At 40.2% G+C, this 23457-nt stretch overlaps 1 protein-coding gene across 1 annotated transcript; it reads left to right on the forward strand.

The window, feature by feature from the left end:
* Positions 1 to 22101: 22101 nt before the first annotated feature.
* On the forward strand, positions 22102 to 23019 carry LOC308697355 (putative inhibitor of apoptosis; the record flags this gene model as incomplete). The annotated part of the gene is made up of 1 exon (XM_081376537.1): positions 22102 to 23019. One exon carries the CDS (start codon positions 22102 to 22104, stop codon positions 23017 to 23019), a length of 918 nt encoding a protein of 305 aa, XP_081232663.1.
* Positions 23020 to 23457: the final 438 nt, after the last annotated feature.

The following is a 23457-nucleotide window of genomic DNA, read 5'->3' on the forward strand; positions in this document are numbered from 1 at the left end:
CAAAAGATGATATTTTAAAGAATGTAACCAGTTGATGGTAGCCATGGACTTCCATAGTATTTTTTACCCTACAATGGAAGTCAATGGGGTCCATCAACTGTCTGGTTACCGACATTCTTTAAAATATCTTCTGTGTTTAGCAGAAAAAATTCATACAGGTTTGAAACTTAAGGGTGAGTAAATTATGACATTTTCATTTTTGGGGGAACTAACCACTTAATGACAGATAAAGACGTGTTTAGCTTCTCCAAAAAGCAAGGAACAAGACAGTAGACACATTGACTATTGCATTGCACTATAAGCAGAGGGTCTTGACCATACGGCAACATACGACGAATAGGGTACCCCTAAAACGTCCATATGAGACGAAGACATAAGCGCACCAGCAGCGCCTCCTAGCGGTACCCTAACGCATACCTAAACCTACCCATAACCCGAATCGTCACATATGGACGTTTTAGGGGTACCCTATTCGTCGTATGTTGCCGTATGGTCAAGACCTGTCAGTATGTGACGTTTTGGGGTGAGACTGTGTTGGTCAATATAGACTAAAAACCTTAATACATTATCCTATTCATTTCCTGATTCGTCAGCTTCTGTGGATGTCCCCTCCAATCTCAAAATCAAACTTACGCCCTTATACTTGGTATTGAGAAACGGACATTTCGAAACAGTTATGATGTAACGAAGCCTAGTTTACTGAAATCACATGACTTTGGCAGTTTTATAAACGCTCCGAACCACTGATTCCAAACCAAAGATTTGTTTCGAAGTTTCAAGAAGCAGTGATTCGAAATCGCTCATCACTATCTACAGGTAACAAAAGTTTTTGGCTGCATCGCATGTTTTGATTTGCACATCTGAGACATTACAGTGCCGTTTGGCCATGCATGCTCACAGACAAGTGAAAATAGTCTCATTTTGAAGAAAAAAACGTAAAGAAAGAGGTGCGTTTGAGGTTAGTAGTGATCGGAGCAGGAATGTGACGCAGAGTCATTTCCATCTTCATCTCCATCATTTCTTTAAATAATTATGTTACTGTAAGGTGTTAGACCGGTAAAATAAAGTGATATTCTTTAGAAAGCTTTAATTTGATGTCTCTTTTTGGCGTGTTTGTGTGATATAAATGAAAATATTGAATATTATTTGAATGATTGGCCATAATCTTCATATGAAAAATATATTGGATAAATAATATAGTAATTGTTTATAAAAAATATTATTAATTTAATTTATGTAGCCTATTGTATGAAAATGTTTTGTTTAAAAGCAGATCAATTGATGAATTGTGAAGGTCTTCTGTGACTGAGGTTTGATACATTGAAGAGATTCAGGTAAGTTGAATGTTTGCACATTCTAAAGAGCATTATATGTGTCACGTACTTGGGTTTATTTAGGCCCCGTTTACACGAAGGGAAAACACAGATATTTCCCTGCGGTTTGGCCTCTTATTTACACGAAAACGCCGGTTTTATCACAGAAAACGATTATTTTTAAAAACCCCGGCCAAAGTTGAGATTTCTGAAAACGCCGGTTCTCTTACGAGAGGTTCTCTCGTATTGCGTAAGCTTGCTTACGCTGCGGGAAAAGTCTTCTTTTCTCGAGATACTGAAGCCAAAAATTATCCTTAATTTCAAATTTTGTCAACGCAGTGCAGCTGCGGGCAGCTGAGCTAGAGCGGCATACTGCATGCTCATTGGCTGCCGCGCGGCAACTGCTTAAGCCTACCAGCGAGCCTGGCGTGACGTCACGCCCGGAGCCTCTCCCGCAAGCCTCGCTCTCTCCTTCTCCGCCCCCGCTTCCCGACGCGCAGCCGACGGCTCTCGCCCTCGATGCCGTCGCCTCAGGGGATGAATCGGATGACGACGCGCTACTGGCAACAGTCTTGATGGATGCTTCCTGCCCGCCAGTCGACAAGCTCCAGCGTCCAGACCAGCGCCTTTTCTACCGGAGCTTCACGAGGAGCTTGCTAAATCGTGGAACGCTCCAGTTTCAGCCAGGCTCCGCTCTCCGGCCTCATCAACTCTCTCCCGTGTGGACGGAGCCACGGAGAAAGGGTATGACCGGATCCCACCGGTCGAACAGGCGGTTGCAGCGCATCTTTGCCCCCCATCCGCGAGATGGCGCTCAAAGACTGCCCTCCCGTCTAAGGCCTGCAGGACTACTTTCTCCGCCGCTGGGCAAGCCGCCTCAGCCCTGCATACAATGGCGGTCCTTCAAGTTCTCCAAGCCGACCTCCTCCGCCAGCTCGACGAGGGAGAACTGGATAAGTCTGCCTTGACCGACCTGCGCAGTGCGACGGACCTCTCACTTCGCACGACGAAGACAGCGGCCTAAGCTATCGGACGTTCCATGGCTTCGCTGACCGTCTTAGAGCGCCACCTATGGCTAACATTAGCCGACATGGGGGAACGAGAGCGGTCCGTGTTTCTCAACGCCCCGCTCTCACCCACCGGTCTCTTCGGCCCTGCGGTGAGTGGCCTCGTGGACCACCCCCGCGGGGTTCCCGGCCTAGAGTTTCGCTGAAACCCGAGCCTGCGAATTCCTCCTAGCACTCGTCGGGAGGAAAAGACGGTTGAGTCCCGCCGCGACAGGACCGCCGTCAAAGCTAACTTGTATCCCTCTGCCAGTCCCCTTGATAAAGGCTACTGCAGTAGTGTCCACCGCAGCCAACGAGCCAGTTTCTCAACTCTCTCGCCTGCCCACAAACGCCGTTTTTACGGCGACCCAGATAAATCAAATAAAGAGTGTAAAATCTGGTCATTCGGCTCACGCCGTCAGTGTTATGAGTGTAGTAAACATGCCCACGTCCCAGTGTTCATTGCTACACACAAGCACAATCTCCCCTGTGTACCCCACAGAGTGCACTCACATAAAGCGTGCTACGGCCGCTCGAGTGTTAGTTGTAGGTCAAGTGACCACGCCCCAGTGCTCACACCTACACAGTGCCCGCTCTGTCTCACACATTCGGGGACCAGAACACTCCGCCACCGGCTGTGTGTTAATAAAGAGCCCTGTGCCCGCTACACAGCACGCACACTCTCATGTAAACACTCACGAGCCCGCCCCGCTTCCGCGCCGCGAGCCGTCACACACAACGCTCTATCACAGCGTCACTCAGCCGGCTGCCGCTATCAGCGAGCCCCCGTCTCCCCTCACTGCCACTGCGCGACTCGCGCACATACCGCCACAGGCTCCCTGTCCCGCGCTGTGCGGCCGGCGGGACCCGGAGGCGATTCGACCCCTAGCTATGAGTGCGAATGCATGGAAAGCTATTCCGGGAGTATCGAAGTGGGTACTAAACACAGTGGTAAAGGGCTATTCGCTTCAATTCGCTCGCCGCCCCCCCGCGCTTTCGCGCCCGGGTCAAAACTCAAGTGAAGGCGGATGCAGCTCATCTGCTTCACGCAGAAATAGCGAATTTGCTGCACAAAGGGGCGATAGAACGAGTTCACCCTCCGGTTACCGAGGCAGGCTTATACAGCCGTTATTTCCTCGTACCCAAGAAGGGCGGAGCGCTCAGACCTATATTAGATCTGAGATATTTGAACAAAGCGCTCGTGAAACGGCCGTTCAAAATGCTCACGACCAGTCAAATCCTCGCGCAGATTCGCCCGGGGGACTGGTTCATCTCTCTCGATCTGAAAGACGCGTATTTTCAGATTCAGATTATACCCTGTCACAGGCCATTCTTGAGATTCGCCTTCGACGGTCAGGTATATCAGTACACCGTCCTGCCGTTCGGGCTGTCCCTGGCACCCCGTACATTTACGAAGTGCATGGATGCGGCTCTCGCACCCCTGAGATCAAAGGGAATGCGAATTCTGAACTATCTGGACGATTGGCTCATTATAGCGCACTCAACAGAGGAACTAGTTTCTCACAGGAAAGCGCTTCTCGGTCATTTGGAAAGCCTGGGTCTTTCCGTGAACTGGGACAAGAGCTCTCTAACCCCCAGTCAGTCTATCACTTTTCTGGGTATAGATCTGGATTCGGCGGCGATGACGGGCAGATCGTCAACACAGCGCGCACGCTGTGTTCGACACCTCGCCGCTTCCATTCAAGTGGGAAAAGTTTTTCCCCTGAAAACCTTTCAGAGACTTTTGGGCCATATGGCGTCAGCCGCAGCGGTCCTGCAGCTGGGTTTACTTCGAATGGGCCCGCTTAAATGCTGGCTAAAGTCAGAAGTGCCCCGCATAGCATGGATTTCGGGCCATGCACCAGTCAGAGTGACTCAGCGCTGTGTCTCAGCCCTGCAGCCCTGGTTCCACTGTATGCGTTCCCCCCGATCTCATTGCTGCCTCAAGTGCTAGCGAGGATCAGGGAGGCAGACTGCGCAGTGCTCCTCATAGCTCCGCGCTGGGAAAACCAACCGTGGTTCCCCGAGCTAATGAGACTGGTAGACACAGCCCCATGGCCGATTCCGGTGAGGAGAGATCTTCTCTCTAAAGCCCAAGGATCGATTCTGCATCCCCATCCAGAGCACTGGTCTCTGCATGCGTGGGAAATCAACGGATATTCGTTGATCTGCCAGAAGGGGTAATTAACACGATCACGCAGTCCAGAGCCCCCTCGACGAGGCGGCTCTATGCGTCTAAATGGTCGGTGTTTAGCAAATGGTGTGTGGAAAAGGGTTCGAATGCTCAGTCCTGTGGAGTCCCACAGGTATTAAACTTTCTCCAAGAGATGTTGGACGCGGGCAGGTCCCCCTCCACGCTCAAGGTTTACGTCGCGGCCATAGCAGCGTTCGCCGATTCGGCGCGCGGCCGCTCACTGGGCAGGAACGAACTCATTACCCGCTTTTTGCGCGGGGCCAGGAGGATGAACCCTCCTCGGCCCCCGTCAGTCCCTATTTGGGACCTGTCTCTGGTCCTAGAGTCCCTAAAAGTGCATCCCTTCGAGCCTTTGGACTCTGTGGAGTTGAAATACTTACGCTTAAAACCGTTTTTCTGCTAGCTCTGGCTTCAGTCAAACGAGTGGGTGATTTGCACGCGCTGTCCGTCAGCGCGTCGTGCCTCGAGTTTGGACCTAACGACTCGTTAGCCATTCTCAAACCGAAGCACGGTTATGTCCCCAAAGTGTTAGGTACTCCCTTTAGGGCTCAAGTCATTACCCTATCAGCCCTGCCGTCATCCGGCAGTGAGGAGGGTGTTAACCGCCTTTGCCCGGTCAGGGCGTTAAGGTGTTGTGTCACGCGTTCTGCAGCCTTCAGGCTCTCAGAGCAGCTTTTCGTTTCGTTTGGAGGGCGCGCTAAGGGTCGCGCCGCCTCGAAACAGACGCTATCCAGATGGATAGTGGATGCTATTGCAGCAGCATATGCGTCAAAAGACCTGCAATGTCCGTTGGGCATACGGGCTCATTCCACCACAGGCATGGCCTCATCGTGGGCATGGTCCAGCGGGATTTCCATTCATGACATTTGTATGGCGGCGGGCTGGGCGTCCCCCTCTACATTTGTTAGGTTTTATAACCTGGAAGTTCCCGCCCTGCAGGCTAAACTTCTGTCAGTCTAGTCGTGTTCATGTCCTGCTCATGTGCGCAGGCTGTACTATCGATTAGCTTGTCTGTTGAGCTGCACGCTCAGGGTATCAGTATGCATAGACCGGCCGTGCCGTTCTTGTGTTCCCTAGGTGTGCTTATGAACATGTGTTGGCCCGCACCGCTGGCCACCTGTCATTTCACCTCTATGCTTTTCATAAAGTGTCATATGTGATCGTCAGGCGCGCACGGCGTGGACAAGGGGTTCCCGCATCGTAAGCAAGCTTACGCAATACGAGAGAACCTCTCGTAAGAGAACGATACTTGGTTACTCACGTAACCTCGGTTCTCTCTAGAGAGGGAACGAGTATTGCGTTCCCTGCCGTGCTTAAAGCCTATAGCTCGTGTCGCTTCATTCGACAGAAAACAGAGAATATAGCCTACGAGCCTTCCTTATATACGCTCTGACGCCGCCCATTCTGGCAGGCTGTGACGCACGAGGGCGCACGTGCCCTCATTGGGCGTGACGTCACGCCAGGCTCGCTGGTAGGCTTAAGCAGTTGCCGCGCGGCAGCCAATGAGCATGCAGTATGCCGCTCTAGCTCAGCTGCCCGCAGCTGCACTGCGTTGACAAAATATGAAATTAAGGATAATTTTTGGCTTCAGTATCTCGAGAAAAGAAGACTTTTCCCGCAGCGTAAGCAAGCTTACGCAATACTCGTTCCCTCTCTAGAGAGAACCGAGGTTACATGAGTAACCAAGTATCGTTTTGTGTTGCCATGTCAACTGGGAGAAACAGGGGTTTTAGGTTCTCAAACGTCACATTCTGAGGATTCTGATTGGCTTGCATGGCTTTATCCTTCTCTCTACACTGCCCCCATAGGTTTGGCGGAGTTATGATGGCACTCGATGGCTATTTATGCCAGTTGAACTTTTTTGAAAACGATGTTGTGTGCACGATGTTATTATTGAAAACGAATGGGGGGAAAATATTCGTTTCTCTAAATACCCGAGTATGTGTAAATGTGGCCATAGTCATGTTTAGAGGTTGTGTATGTCCTGCTCTTCTGTTCAGTTTATGTTTGAGTTTCCTTATTAATCTTCTAATTCTAATCTTTTAACCAGTTCTCCACTATTCCCTACTTGTTTGTCTCTTTGGTTACAAATTGATTAGGTTCCTTGTTTCAGGTGTGTCGTTAATTAGTCTCATTATTAGTTCCTCTTGGTTTCCTGTGTATTTAAGTCCTTAGTCCTGTTCAGTCTTCTGTCATCATTAATGTTTAGCTGGTTGTTCTGTCCTGGTTCTGAGTATCCCGAGTGTTTCTGTAAGTTTAAGGCTACGTTTACACATGGCCGGTTATTTTCATAAACGGACGTTTCACCCTCTCCGTTTTCAGAAAAGTGTTCCTTTACACGAACCCGTGTTATATGCCGTCAAGAGCATGCCAAACCTGTAGGTGGCAGTGTAACGAGAAGCTCAAGCCCACGTTAGCCAATCAGAATCCCGAAATATAGGTCACACTTTTGACGCAGATGCAAGTTGTCGCATACTGTGACGTCGACTGCCTAAAGCTCAGTTTTCTCAGTTTACATGAAAACGTGCAAACAGAGTTTTCCAAAATCTCCACTCTGGCCGGAGTTTTTAGAAAGAATCGTTTTTAGAGGCGAACTCTCCGTTTGCGTGTAAACAAGGGGCACAAACGAAGGGAAATGTCTCCGTTTTTCAAAATAACCATGTATAATGTAATTTTGTAAAATGTAAACCATGTAAACGGGGCCTAAGTTTATCGTTAATAAAGTCTAATGCACAGAAATCCTGTTTCCTCTTTGCTGCAACCAGAAACCTAACAATATGCAATGGAGGTTTTAAAACTAAACTTTTGTTTGGACAAATCAAGTCAGTGTTAAAGATATAATATATAGTTGTCCAGAAGCGTCTTGTTGCACTCACTGCAATACAATAATGACAAAAGACCATTCAAGAAGAATCAGTTATATTGACAATTTGTCGCTATAATTAATATAAAAATATGGCTAAACAATAGTGTTTATTGCTAATTATTCTTAATAGCATTAAATAATACTGAACATTTAATACTTTGCAACACTCTAAAATGATCTTATGATTGTCTGCTTGTAGATTTCCTTACAATACCTCGTTTTCTCAAAACTAATCTAAAGAATCTGAAAGTTGGAAATTAATTATTTGTAGAGCAATTACTTAAGCACAACAACATATCAATTCAATCCAAAAGAAACAAACAAACAGAGAGCAGGCAGGACTGGTACGTTTGTTAATAAAAAAAACAAAGCTACACAGCAAAAGTATAATTATATATGAATTCCATTGAACTTCATTCACCGATCATATTTCTGAATTAGGAAATCAACACGTTCTCACTCCCAACTTGTCACATTTGACGCTTGGTCCAGCGATGTTTGGAGATGCTATAGCAATAGGCTTGTTTGAGATGTGTCGCCCTCATCTGAAATGAAGCTGAGAGTCGCCGGATTGAACAAAAGCGAAGCGAATGCCACGAGAGAAAGTGACAGTGTGTGCGACAGACTGAGTGTCAAATACTCTGTTCAACTTGTCTACTTATAGGTTTGTTGCTTTATTGGCCTGACATTTGGAATATAGTATTGCCAAAGCATTTGAAATATATTTAAATACAGAGGTGGACAAAGTACACAACTTCCTTACTTAAATGAATTACATATACTACTGGTCAAATATTACTCCGTTACAAGTAAAAGTTGTAAAGACTGATTTTTACTGAAGTAAAAGTACAGAAGTGCTCGTTTTTAATAATACTTAAGTATCAAATGTAAAAAGTAAATGTCAATGCATTGTTTTATTATTGTTGCATTGTTGTATGTAATACTCACAGTAACTTATGCCTCTGAATCTATGCCTACCTACCCTCATATCAATATCACATTTATTTCTAGAACACAGTTCCAGTATATTGGAGTAGTACTTAAGAGGTACATTGTGTCAAAATGATTTACGACTTTGACCTTTGACCTTTGACCTTTTGGCAGGTTGAACTTCCGGTGACCTTTATGATTGACGGGTTGAACTTCCGGAATGAGTTCATGGGATTAACTTATTGACCCTGCTAGCCTATCGATCATGTTGTATGACAGTTAGTTTTGAACTATGACCTAGCTAGGACTAAATCATAATTTTGACGGGTAGTTATATTTGAACAGATGTTTTTTGACGGTTGTTTGAACTTTGTCCCAGTTATATATGTGTGTGCGTGTGTGGTTATTGTGCCTGCGCCCCCTCTGCAGTGAAAGTGAGAAGCGTATGTCACACAAAATAATCTCATCCTTTAAAATAAAACATACATTGAAACCAATTATTTTAGAGAGTTGAAAAGTATGTCCATACCATTGATGTCCACAAAAATAATTAACCTAAAGTTGAAAAACATACCTTGAAAAGCTTACTAAAACCAATTATTTCACATTCCTATGTAAAACATCCTATCCTTTATATAAATTCTATATTAATTATCATGCTAAAGTTGTTTTTAAGTGTATAATATAAAAGCTTACTAAAACCAATAGTTTTAGATGAATAAAATCATCTTACCTTATTTTAGAAAGTTGAAGTATACCATCGATGTCCACAAAAAATGCAATGTATGAATGGATTCAAAATTGTTTTACACAACTGAATTCACATAGTCATTCCTGAATGACCTCACACAGTCTCAAAACATAAGGAGCGCGCTTCCAATGTATGTGTGTCAAAAAGTAAAACACACGTGTCTGTGTGTGTGTGTGTGTGTGTGTGTGTGTGTGTGTGTCTGTGTGTCTATGCGCGCGTCCTCTTCCTGCGAGCTCTGACATCTGAAACACGGTGAAGTCTATATCAGACTAACAAGTTGAAAACATGCCTTTAAAAGTATAATATAAATATCTTATTGATCCAATTATTTTAGTTTTAGATGAATAAAAGAATATAAATTAAAAAGCTTGCTAAAAATAAAAATCATCTTACATGTTAGAGGTAAAGTATCCTGCCTTCACATTCCTGAACAGTATATATAAATGGGGTCAGTTATTTCATATATGTCACATTCAGTTATTTCACATTCATATGTAAAACATTCTGTTCTTTTTAAAAGTATATAAATGTTAATAATATACAATAATATCTTACTAAAATAATTAAAGTTGAAAAAAGATTCTATCCTTTAAAAGTGTTTAAATGAAATCTTGCAAATTAAACTAAAGTTGAAAAACATACTGTTCTTTAAAAGCATTTAAAAAGCTTACTAAAACCAATTGTTTTAGATTAAAAATTTCATAAAACATTCTATCCTTTTATTTATATAATATAAATGATATAATCTAAAACAATTAAACTAAGGTTGAAAAACATTCTATCCTTTAAAAGTATATAATGAAATGCTTATACAATATATCTTACTAAAAATAAAAATCATCTTACATGTTAGAGAGAGTTAAAGTATGTCCTGATGTCCACAAAAATGCAATGTATGAATGGGTTCAAAATTGTTTTACACAACTGAATTCATCTAGTCATTCCTGAATGACCTCACACTGTCTCAAAACATAGCGCGTCTAATGTATGTGTGTCAAAAAGTAAAGGAGCCGTGCGCGTTTCTGTGTGTGCATGTGTGTGTGTGTGTGTGTGTGTGTGTGTGTGTGTGTGTGTGCGCGCCCCTTCACATGTGAGCTCTGACCCCTCTCCTTCGCATACCAGAGCACGGTGAAAGTGAGGAAGGGGTTTCCTAATATCACACTAACAAAAGTTGAAAAACATACTGTTCCTTAAAAGTGTATAAATAAAATGGTTATAAAAATATACTGAAACCAATTATTTTAGATGAATAAATAAAATTCATCTTACATGTTTAGAGTTACAACTCTTGAACTTACAAGTTCAAGAAGCTCTTAAAGACATAAATCACAGAGTGGTTCTCTCTCACACCAGCGTCTCTGACCCCTAGGGTTTATTCAGCGATCAGAATGAGACATTGTGTTAGGGCTAAATTTATTTCAAAGTTTAAATGATATCTTTATAAAATGTAAATGTAATGTATAAAAAATGTATAAAAAAATGTATAAAAAAGTCTCTCAAACAGAGGCCCTCGCTCGTGTCTGTCAGCAGGCCGACGGGGGCGCGCGTGTGTCTGTGTGTCTATACTGCATTCTGACATCCCCTCCTTCCATTTCCAGAGGTAACAGTGACACTGTAAAGTGTATCTCACACTTACTAAAGTTAAAAAACATTCTGTTCTTTATAAGTATATAAAAAATATTCTCTCTCTCATCTAAAAGCATAACCTTAAAAAGTTTGCATTAGATATTTTAAAAGATTGATTAAATTAAATCTTTAAAGTTTCAATACATACTCATCTTCTATTTATCTGTACTTATGTATGATATAAATTATTTTTTGCTTAACGGTGACCTAAAGTATAATTGTTATTAAACATTCAAAAACTGTACTTGGTCGTCTTAAATCTCATTTATATGAAAAAGATTCAACCAGCATTTTTTGTCCATGCTGGGTTTCAATTTTTATGGTTTTCCATAGCTATCCTGTACACCTAAACACGACCATCACAGAAAACTACATTTTCAAAATGTAATAAATAAATAATTTATTAAATAATTTCCAGAGAGGCAAAGTAGTTCTTTATGCATTGATAAAAACGATCCAAAAAAGCAAATAGTTTAAGTTGTCATAAACAGAACAAAACAAAACAAAAAAATCCTCCAGAGATAAACTCTGAGATAAAAAAATGAGTCTCGGCGGACAATGTTGCAGTAAATCTAGTCTGCTAACGCCTTTCCAGAGCATATCTAGAGTTTTAGACTAATTTCATTTAAAAGTTTAAATCAAATCTTTAAAATCATATCTTCTTAGAAGATTTAGTTTTACTAAGCAGCGTCTGTCCAAAAACTTGAGATCTTAGATCTTTTGTCCATACAACATGAAACATGTTGTCAAAGTTTGTCACAATGTTTTTTAAGAAATCCTAGGACTTCACATTGCTCTTATTTAGACAAAGTTGTATCATTTGGAAAATCAAAGTAAAAATCACACATCATATAAGATCATTTTTACCTGTATCTCCCAAACTAGGGTGAAACCCTTTACTGAGAATATACTATCGGCCATCTACTCAAAATATATGTAGAAGTTTCAAACATTTGTTGATGGTGGCCGTATGAACAGACTTTGGGGAGAGCTATGGCAGGAAGCATGCCCTTTGACCTCCTCGATTTTGCAGGCCTTTTTGTTAAAGATTTAAAAAGATTCCCATCTAGCGGCGAAATTCTATTTTGCATTTAAACGAATAGTGCTCTCTAGCGGTTCTCCCATCTACTCGCTTTTTCAACTTTGGTAAATGTGTCAAGAATCTATGACAACGTGTCTTCCGATAGCACTTCATCGAGTTTAATTGTACATGTTCTACCGTTCTGATGTATTTGTTACATGTTCTACCGTACATGTTCTACCGTTCTATATAATGATTTACACAACCGAGCAATAGACCGTACCTTTGACTTACCCGTCGAGAAGAAAGTAGATTCCTAGATAAAAGCTATCCCGATATTTATTTACATACCGATAAATTAAATTTAATTAAAACTTCTCCTGTGGCTCGGCATAACTATGATCCAGCATTATATTGTACCGTGCAGTGCAGCCTTTCAAATGTGGCGGGGGCAGTATCAACGCCTCCCATATGGTCTAGCGGTTAGGATTCCTGGTTTTCATCCAGGCTGTCCAGGCTGCTACTCAATAGTCGAATGATCATCAATAATCATTTTTAGTTATTCATAGTCTTAGAGGCCTACACGAACTGCAGAAACAAGCAGTTTCTTGAAGATTCAGTACTGAATCATTTTCACAAATACAATTATATTGAATTCAGAAAATTTCACTATGGAATACTTTATCATAATTTCAATTTAGTACGATTTCAACTTTTCATCTCATAATTATGACGCATAGTCATAATTTCAACTTTTTAAGTCATAATTTGGTTGTTGACTATAGTAGTGTTGCACCTGCATGTCCACTAACTCGCTTGTGAGAGTCAGAGTGTGTAGAGTAAACTCTCATTAGTGTTAGTAGACTATTAGTGGACTGGTAGGGTTAGAATAAGTAATATTAGAATAAAATATCTGTTGGGGAGCATCGCGATAAATAGTTCATGTTTAATGACAACATACCATTTTTCAACCGAGCGAATCTGCGCATGAGAGGCCTTCTTTAACTTTTTAATTCAGAATTACAATAACGCCTTGTTAATGTAATGCTTAAAACGTTTTTAAGTCATAATTTGGTTGTTGACTATAGTAGTGTTGATGATGAAACGTGCTAGTGCTTTTTGTCCCTCTCTGCTCTTTTTCAAGATGGCGGAACAACACGGAAGCCTCCTTGGACTTACCCGTCCCATGTAAATAAAGATAAGAAATGATCTTTCTTAAAGTCAGATCATTTTACACTCGTGAGGACTTTTTTTATGAATACAGACAATGATTTTAGCTAATAAAATACCATTTTTCAATCTACACATGAGAGACCTTCAGAAGTTTCAGAAGGCCTTCAATGGCGTTGGCGAAAACACTGCATGTGTAAGGTTGTTTTCCAGATTTTCACCCAAAATCAAATACTGTATGACACTTTTCAAAGTTAGAATAAAAAGACCTGTTGTGTTCTGACACAAGGCCATTAACCGGTTCTTTTTGTTTTATAAATGTATTTTTTGCTTATTTCTAAATATCAACCTGATAAATATGGACTGAATAAACAAGATCATTTTTAAGAAAAAAGAAAAATACAACTAAACCATGATAATGTTTAGTTTAGATGTTGATGATTAAGTTTCAGGCGTAGTGCAACCAGATTTCTCTTACATCTCACTCACGACACACAACGTTGTAAATAAAATGAAAGAGATCTCAGATCACAATCTACAGTACAGTTAGATATTCTCCTATGTATGTAAGTAGTTGTGCTTAAATCTTTGAGTGTATTTTTACACGGCACCATATTTTTGTCACACTCTATGGACCAACTTTAAAAAACAAAACAAAATTTGTCAAGTCAAGTCAAGTCATCTTCATTTATATAGCGCTTTTAACAATGTAGATTGTCTCAAAGCAGCTTTACAGAGATAAGCGTATAATTTAAGGTAACAGATAGGGTTGGGCGGTATTACGGTAATATCGGATACCGCGGGATCTTAAAATAGCACCGGTATCAGTTTAAAACCGTCATTACCGGCACTTATATAGCCTGTAATATATATAATTTATTTATTGCCTAAAAATGCTTGTGTGGTTGCAGTTTGGTAATATTTCTGGTTCCAGCCAAATGAGAAGGGAGAGGCGGTAAATACTGACGAGGCAATTTGTAAATTGTGCCATAAAAAGGTGACCGCGAGAGATGTAAACACCTCTAACCTAATGTCGCATCTCCGAAACTACCACCCACTCACTACTGCCAGGATGCATTTTGTTCTCGAGTTCATTAAATAAGCGCATTAAGTTTCGTATTTGTTAAAATATTATAATGTTATTTTTTCCATCTTTGTTGATTATGAAAAGTGAACAGCACAAATAAGATGGGATGCATCGGGAGTCAGACGATTTGACCACTTCAATAAATTTCGTTTTGTAAAAGGCCTCTTTAAAACGAATTTCGTTTTGTATAAATTGTATCTTAATTTTAATAAATTTTTCATCAACCAAATTGCCTGGATTTAATATAATCATTTGAAAAAACACATACACAAATCATTTCTTAACTAAGCAACTGTTTCTTAAATGATCAGACACTCACCACACTGATGTTAACATCACCATATATTGTCTTTTCTACCATGATTGGAGCAACTATTGTCCCACCATTCTTCTGGTCAATTGTGAAGGTAAGCTGATTAGGGATCTGAATTAATAGCCGTCCGAATGATGTAGAATTATTATTAGTATTATTATGCTGTCGTTGTAGATGGTTGTTAGGCTGTTGGTTTGTCATGTTTCCAGAATGTGTTTGAATGCTCAGCGTCTGAACGTCACCATCTGTTAAAAAAAAAAAAAAACTAAGAAGATTGAGGATTGAGAAACATATTCACTACTAACAAAGTAAAATTATAAATCTTTTCCTACGTTTGATATTCTTTTTTCTGATTTTTTTTACTATAGACTTGATCCTTTTTAATGCTGTTTTCTCTCCATATTTATTCTGTAGTTCCTCTACTACTGTGTCTTCCAACCTCCCTGTTGTTCTTCTCCAACTGTGTTAACCAAAGATAAACAGTTAGAAGAATCAAATTTATGTACAGCAAAAATAAAGTTAACATAAAATAAACACATTCCTACACCAGTTCAAAGTCAATGAACAAGCTGATGCTGCAGTGTTAGAGGACATGATAGACGGTGAACAGACGCACAGCAAGTTAAACCAGAGTTAAAACAATAGTCTATGTTAGAACAATAGTATCTGATAATAGCTGATAACGGTCATAAAGTGCGAGATAAGGTGCAAGTAGCTAAACTAAACATTTCATATTTGACAAATGTTTTGAGAAATGTTAAACAACTACAAAAATAATCAACTTGTTTCTAATTTCTTTTTTTTCTAAATTGTGATTTAATGTGACAGGAGAAGAAACACATAACATGTGTACAATTTAATAAACGTATTTACCTAACATCCATAGCCTTCAGTAAATTAAGACTAAGTTCCTTTTTGTGGACAAAGTGAACTTTGGAGCGCTCAAAATAAGTGCCATTTGGAACTCTTTTATCAAAAATATGTTGATAATGATTAGTTATGCCAAATGATAGTTTGGCATGCATGGGATTGGTTGTCCATAGTGAGAGAGAAATGGCTATTTTTTATTCTATTCTTTAATCCACAAATAAAATAGGTTTTTATACCTGCTCAAGTACTTCTTGATGAGTTTCTTCTGTATTAAACAGCGAATCTTCTCAGTCAGATCGTCGCAAGATCTCAGGAATCCTCTCACACTGCTCGTGTTCACGCGCTCCATCGCTGCACTTGTGTGTATGACTCGAACGATTCAAACTTCCATAATGTGGGTTTAATTTACATAGTTATTTATGGCTTTCCTGAGGCCAACCTCCATACATTCTACACAACAGGGTGGGTGGACCCCAGCCTGATAAATATTTCAGGACATTGCACGCTCTAGCTCTACTAGCCTCGGACTGCTGCGCTACTGCAACAAAAGTTGAAAGTCCGGGGACTTCCGGTTATGGCCGCAAACTAGAAGGTCACGTTCGAACCTGCTCTCTACAACAATCCTGATTAATCCTTTTAATTGAGCCAAAACTTTCTGAAGCTGTGAAACTGGTGCAGAAATGCCTAGCACTGGAAGAGGGAGTAGAGATAAACCCAAATCAACTACGCAATCCAAGTTAACAGGCTTTGGAGCGCACGGTATAGAGCAGCCAGATAACAAGGATGCTAACGTTACGAACGAGGCTAGCGTTAACGCTGCTAGCAAAGAAACTAACGAAGGGGATGTGAACAATAATGCGACGATTCCGGTCGTCAAGGATCAACAGCTGCTAAGTATGGTTAAAGATGAGATATTGGGTGAGATACGCAATTTGAAAACAGAGTTTGCGGGAAGATTTGATGGAGTAATGAAAGCTATAGAAGAAACAAGAAAGGAGATGTCTGAATGCACAGAGCGGATGGCCGAGGCAGAGGTGTGTCTGTCTAACGTGGAAGACGAGCAGGGAGAATTGAAAGCGGTGGTCGAGAGTTTACAGAAAAGAAATAAGCATCTTGAGGACAAAATGGTCGATATGGAAACAAGATCACGTTTGAACAATCTTAGACTGGTGGGTCTCCCTGAAAATTGTGAGAGCTCCGACATGTGCGGGTTTTTGGAGAGTTGGTTGCCAGACGCGCTGGAGTTAACCCCAACGCGTCACCCTTTAGTCCTGGAAAGGGCTCACCGCGTCGGGCCAAAGAAAGACACCGATGCCTCGCCAAGAACGGTAATCATGAGATTTCTTAATTACAAGCAGAAAGAAACCGTACTGAGAGCTGCCAAAACAAAGAAGGATATCCTCTACAAGAACCAACGTGTGAAGCTGTTTGCTGATGTCGCTACGGAGGTGCACAGGCAGCGGAAGCAATTCGATGTTGTTCGCGACCAGTTGCGTAAACTAGGGGTGCGGCATGGCATTCTTTCCCCATCCACGCTAGTACTGACATACAAGGAGAAAGTCCACAAGTTTACTTCACCAGCGGAGGCCAAGATCTTTGTCCAGAAGATCCAAATGGATACAGAAGGAACAGAATGACTTGTGTTTATAGGTACTGCCACTGCTGTAATAACCACATATTGTAGGTATTTTTGATAAGGCATTTTTGAAGATGTAAATGCAAGTACTGTTCACAAAGGATACATTATTTGAATACAGTAGCAGGTGAGCGTTGAGATGTGTTTATACTGACAACAGTTCAGATCTCAGAAATCTGACGGTGTTAGCGGTTGGAAGTAGAGTACTTTAGGGGTTTACCCAGTTAGCTGGGAAGGGTGGTTTTTTTTTGTTTGTTTTTTTGTTTTTTCTTTGTGATGTTCGTGCTGTTCGCAACTTTTAGTTTATGTTTCAGTGTTCTACTGTATGTTAGCTTTCAGACACATTTATATGGTGCTAAAATAAGGTTTATGTATGTTTTGTTCGGATGACACAAATATTTGAAATTAAATATACTTCCTGGAATTGCAGGGGCTTAAATAAACCTAAAAAGATAAAGCAAGTTATGAATAAAATAAAAGATCTAGGCTCTAAAATAGTTTTCCTGCAGGAGACCCACACTCTTGAGGAGGAAAATATTAGAATAAGCAGGAGGTGGCAGGGATCGCTGTATGCATCCTCATTTACATCTAGAGCTCGAGGTGTAATTACACTAATTCATAAATCGGTACCATTGCAAGTCACAAACGTTATAAAAGACAAATTTGGAAGATACTTGATTATTCAAGGATCTATTTTACATGAAAATTTCAACTTAGTGAATGTATATGGACCTAATATAGATGATGATCGATTCTTTATAAATTTATTTCTAACCATTTCTTCTCTCTCAGGAAAAAATATTATTGGTGGTGATTGGAACTGCGTTTTGAATCCAATCCTTGACCGATGCACCGGAATTGACCAGACTCATCATAAAAGCAGAGAAATCATCCAGAACTTTATGAAGGAATTGCAGTTGGTAGATATTTGGCGACATTATAATCCAATTGATATTACATATTCTTGTCACTCTAAAACATTTAATACATATTCTCGCTTAGATTACTTTCTAATTTCAGCAGACTTGTTGCCCAATATGGGAGAATGTTCCTATGATAGTATTACAATATCAGACCATGCTTCATGTAACATAAAATATACTCATAAAGATTTATTGATAGACCCTCCTAGATGGTGCTTACATCAAAAATGGCTCAAAGATGAATCTTTTGTAGGATATGTGGGGAATAAAATTGATGAATATTTTAGTATAAACACAACACAAACCACTGCTTGTATCAAATGGGATGCTTTTAAGGCCTGTATAAGGGGTTATATCATTTCTTATACTTCTTCAAAATCTAAAGAATTGCGTAAGAAAAGACAACAACTAGAGGAAAAAATAAAGAATTTGGAGAAGCAGTTATTTAGATATAAGAATTCACAAGTAGAAAAAGAGCTGTTGCTATTAAAAGCACAGTATAATAAAGTTACAGCGGATAGGGCAGCCTCCAACATATTAAGATTAAATCAGTCTTTCTATGAACAGGGAGAGAAGCCCGGTAAGATTTTAGCATGGCAAATAAAACAATTAGATGCACAAAAAAATATAACAACAATAATAAATACAAAAGGAGAAACAATTGTGGATCCAATAGAGATAAATAAAGAATTTAGAAATTATTATGAAAAACTTTATGATTCCCAGGGTCAGACCGATCTAAACGCACAAAAAAAATTCTTAAACAAGTTAAACATACCAACTATTGCAGAAGACCTTAGCCATCAATTAGACTGTGACATTAGTGAAGATGAAATAATCAAAGTAATTGATAGCATGAACACAGGTAAAAAAGCTGGACCTGATGGGTTTCCAATTGACTTTTATAAAAAGTTTAAGGGAAAGTTGGTAAAGCCAATATTGGAAATGTTGCAGGAAGCTTTTATAGATGGGGACCTCCCCAACTCAATGGTCAGTGCATTAATTATTTTATTACCTAAGCCTGGAAAATCTAGGGATAGATGTGAGAATATGAGGCCAATAAGTCTGCTTAACTCAGATCTTAAGATAATCAGTAAATTACTAGCAATTCGTTTACAGGAAACCCTTCCATTGATCATCCACAGGGATCAAAACGGCTTTGTTTTGGGTCGGCAAGGTCTGCATAATGTTAGGAGGGTTCTCAACGTCATTCAAGCATTAGTCGACACTAAGGATACGGCCCTCCTCTCCCTGGATGCTGAAAAAGCGTTTGACAGGGTAGAGTGGGCCTATCTTTTTGATGTGTTAAGACGCTTTGGATTTGGACCGAGAATTCGAAAATGGATACAGTTACTATATCTAAATCCTATTGCTGAGATTTTAACAAATAAAAACGTATCTAAACCAATTTCAATTAAACGCGGATGTCGATAGGGGTGTCCGTTATCTCCGTTGCTCTTCACTTTAGCAATGGAGCCCTTGGCTATAGCAGTACGGTCACATTTACATATAACCGGAATTTCAATTGGTCGGGTAGAACACAGACTGTCGTTATATGCAGACGATGTAATTGTATTCCTTTCAAAACTTAATTCTTCTATTCCTGCTTTGTTAAAACTAATTGAGGAGTTTGGTCACATTTCAGGATATGTAATTAACAGATTAAAATCTTCTATTTTGTTGCTAGATAAAGGAGAGAGAGAGAATCCACCTATAGTAGTTTCACAATTCAAATCAGTTTCTAAATTTACTTACTTAGGAATATATATCCTTCCAAATTTAGATTTAATTGTTCAGCATAATTATGAATCAATAACTAACGAAATTAGAGATAATGTCAATAGATGGATTCTTCTTCCCATGTCTCTTATTGGTCGAATTAATATTTACAAAATGAATATACTTCCTAAATTGTTGTATGTGTTTCAGAATATTCCTTTGCCACCCCCTGCTGACTGGTTTAAAACATTTAAGAAACTACTTCTTGATTTTTTATGGTCAAACAAACGTGCTAGAATACGACTGTCGTTACTTCATTTGCCCTATCATGAAGGAGGCTTGATGTGCCCAAATTTAGTATGGTACTACTGGGCAGCTCAGCTTAGATCTATAGGGTACTATTTTAGCAAAAATGACACTCCCCAATGGACAGAAATGGAGAGTAACATTTTGAGTCCTTCGTTACCTTGGTACCTTTTTTCTGATACAGAAGCTAATTTGTTGAAGAAAACTAAAAATCCAATAGTTAAAAACATGGTCAAGGTGTGGTATAATGTTAAAAGATACATTAAAGAACCAGTTATTTTATCACAGCTAACCCCAATTTGGGGAAATCAGAACTTCTCCCCAGGGAGAGCCGATGCAGTGTTTAAGCAATGGGCTTTAAATGGATTGGAGAAAATTCAAGATTTATATCCAACAGACTCAGACAATTTGATGTCATTTGACATGCTTAGACACAAATTTAATATTCAAAGGAAATATTTTTTCAAATATCTCCAACTCAGAAGTTATATAGGAACCAATCAAAACAACTTACGGAAACCACCCAAATCTGAGTTAGAAGAAATGATAAGTGAAAAAAGTTTTAAAAGGGGAGCAATCTCCCAACTTTATAAACTACTGTTATCACACTCCCCGGATAATTCAACCCTAAAATTAGAAGCCTGGAAGAAAGATTTGCAAATAAATGTAACACCAGATGAGTGGGAAATGGCTTGTAGTAAAGCACATAAGCAAACTATAAATTCTAGGTTGAGATTATTACAATACAAATGGCTTATGCGTGTTTATGTCACTCCTGTTAAATTAAACCAATTCAATCCAAATATCCCAGACATATGTGCAAAGTGTGGAGAAGAAAAGGGAACATTGTTCCATTGTATTTGGGATTGTAGAGAAATTAGAACATTTTGGGGTGTAATAAAGCAAACTGTGAATGATATTATTTCTAAAGATCTTCCTCTGGAACCTTCTTTAATCATTTTAGGCTTGTACCCCAAGCACATAGGATATACAAAAAGTGAGATGCTGTTCATTGATATATGTTTATTACAAGCTAAAATGTTGATAGCATTGCACTGGAAAAGCACAAGTAGACCAAGTATTGGACAGTGGGTTAAGCAGATGTTGGCTACTCTTCCATTGGAACACATCACATACTTGCTAAAAGGAAAAAAAGACTTGTTTGAAAGTATTTGGAGACCTTTCATGCTCTTTGCAGAAAGCACAGACTTAACCGAAGATCAAGAGGAAGATGACACTAATGAATAGTTTCACAGTCGGGGTTCCGCCCGTTGGGGGATGGCTAGTCTCTGTTTACTTGTGTCAAAGGGCATATTGGATATGTTATATATGGTAACATTGTATTTTGTGTTTGAAAGCAGGTTCTGTTGTATGTTATGTATGTTACTCTAAAAGTCAAATAAAAATATTGTGAAAAAAAAAAAAAAAAAGTTGAAAGTCCTGAGCCTGACGCAAACTTCTGACCCACAAACTTCTGCGCATTAACGCATGATTGTACCGCAAGGACTCAGGAACATTCCGGGAACATTGCAAGAGATTCAGGAGACTCAAAAATGGCGACGCAAAACCTAAAGGAGAACGTGTGAGTGTGCCACGGGCAAAGAGTGTCGTTTAAGAGCTATGCTGGACTCTATGTTTAAAGATTATTTTAGAGGCCAAATGGTTGGCTTGATGCACAGGATCATCGACGCTGCGCGTGATATGAAAAAAGATTGTGCGCAGGACACCAAACGTGTGACAAATCTCAAAAATGAAATGGATGACGTACGAGGCTTGACAAAGCCATGGCCTGATGTAACGCCCATGTTTTTTGACGGCAAAGAGCCGAACGGCGTAATCCTAAGAAAAGTTTTGGATGTGTTGCGTGAATGTAGTGACAAATTCGAAATCATTGAAATACTCGCTATATGGACATTCGTAACGGATCTCTGTGTGTCACTGGTGTCAAAAAATGCAAAAACTGACGTTGGTGAATTAGTTGAAAGTCAGGTCAACCAACTATAGCCTGGAGCAAAACATGATAGCCTGCAGAGATTTTCTATTCTGGTTAGACCATCTGTAAATGTCGTTATTGTCGTTTTACTTCAATGTATGAAAGTATAATGTTGAAATAAAATTCTGGTAAAAAATGTCTGAGCTCATAATATTTAGAATATTTCAATATTTGTTTTCTGCATTTTATGTGCGTGCATGTGCAACCATTTACATTCCAGACACGCCCTGTGGTCACATTTTTATGTCTTCACCCTTTTCCCCGCTTCGCAATGTAGCCATCCTCTTTCCGCCCCTGCGACATCCGTTTCAGGCCTAACGGGGGAGTTTACTTAAACATGGATATGTCTCACCAGCAACCTCCGGCTTGTCACAATCCTGGCATGCGTCGGGAACAGGAACGCCTTGACACCTTTCAGAATTGGACTCTTGCACCAGTAAGTCCGGCCGAGCTTGCCAAAGCTGGTTTCTACTACCTTGGCCAGGGCGACAGAGTGGCTTGTTTCAGTTGTGGAGGCCAGCTTAGCAACTGGGAACCGGGAGATTGTGCAGTATCAGAGCACCAGAGACATTACCCCAACTGCCCCTTCGTTCGAGGTGACCGTGCAGATAATGTACCTTTATCTAGCCTTTTCAATGTATCGGCAATGCAACGGTGTGAAGAAAGGTCGCTCACATTTGTCTACTGGCCCTCAAGAATAACTGTTCGACCAGACCAATTGGCTAAGGCTGGTTTTTACTATGTTGGTCGTAATGATGACGTGAAGTGCTTTTCTTGCGATGGTGGACTCAGATGTTGGGAGTCTGGTGATGATCCATGGGTAGAACATGCCAAGTGGTTTCCAAGATGTGATTACCTGCTGCAAGAAAAGGGCCAAGGGTTTGTTCATCAGATTCAAGCAAGATTTCCAAGACTATTTGAGCGGCTATTGACTCATGGAGACAGTGACTCGAGAGAATTTGTGAGAGAACAAGAGAACAATCCTGCTTTAGAGATGGAATTTGAGCGTGGCCTGACGACCGAGACAGATGAAGCTGCATCACTGAGTCAAGATCTTTCAGAATTGCCTATGGAGGAACAGTTAAGAAGACTTCAAGAGGAGCGCACATGCAAAGTTTGCATGGATAAGGAAGTGAACATTGTCTTCATCCCCTGTGGTCACCTAGTTGTGTGCAAAGAATGTGCGCCTTCTCTGCGCAAGTGCCCCATATGTAGAGGATTGGTCAAAGACGCTGTCCGTACTTTCCTATCATAAAGTTTTCCTATCATTTGCAAATTTACATTTAACTTGATGCATAAAAACAAAGGAGAAGTTTATTATTTTCACTCGATCCAGTGATAACAGTTTTTGGATTTACAAACATTTAGAAAGTAGTTAGGATGTGCATGCTTTAAGTTAATGTTTTTTAAGAATAATTTTGCGCAGGCTTTAAGTTAATTTGACCAACAAGATGTTATTTGAAAAGTAAGTTAGTTGAAATTAAAATGTGATAACATTACCGAATTCAGGGGTGTTTAATAGATTCAATAGTTATCAAGCACCCGCTGAGTTTTTCTTCAAACAATGAGACAAAAGTAATTTTGTTGTATGCACAGATTTTGAGGGTCGCTTATAGAAAGAGGCGTCCTTGTCTTTAAAAACATAGAACCAGAGATATAATTAAAATATTAAAACATACATTCTAGCGCTATT

This window comes from Scardinius erythrophthalmus (assembly GCF_964197995.2).
Source record: "Scardinius erythrophthalmus genome assembly, chromosome: 10".
NCBI classification, from domain to species: Eukaryota; Metazoa; Chordata; class Actinopteri; order Cypriniformes; family Leuciscidae; genus Scardinius; species Scardinius erythrophthalmus.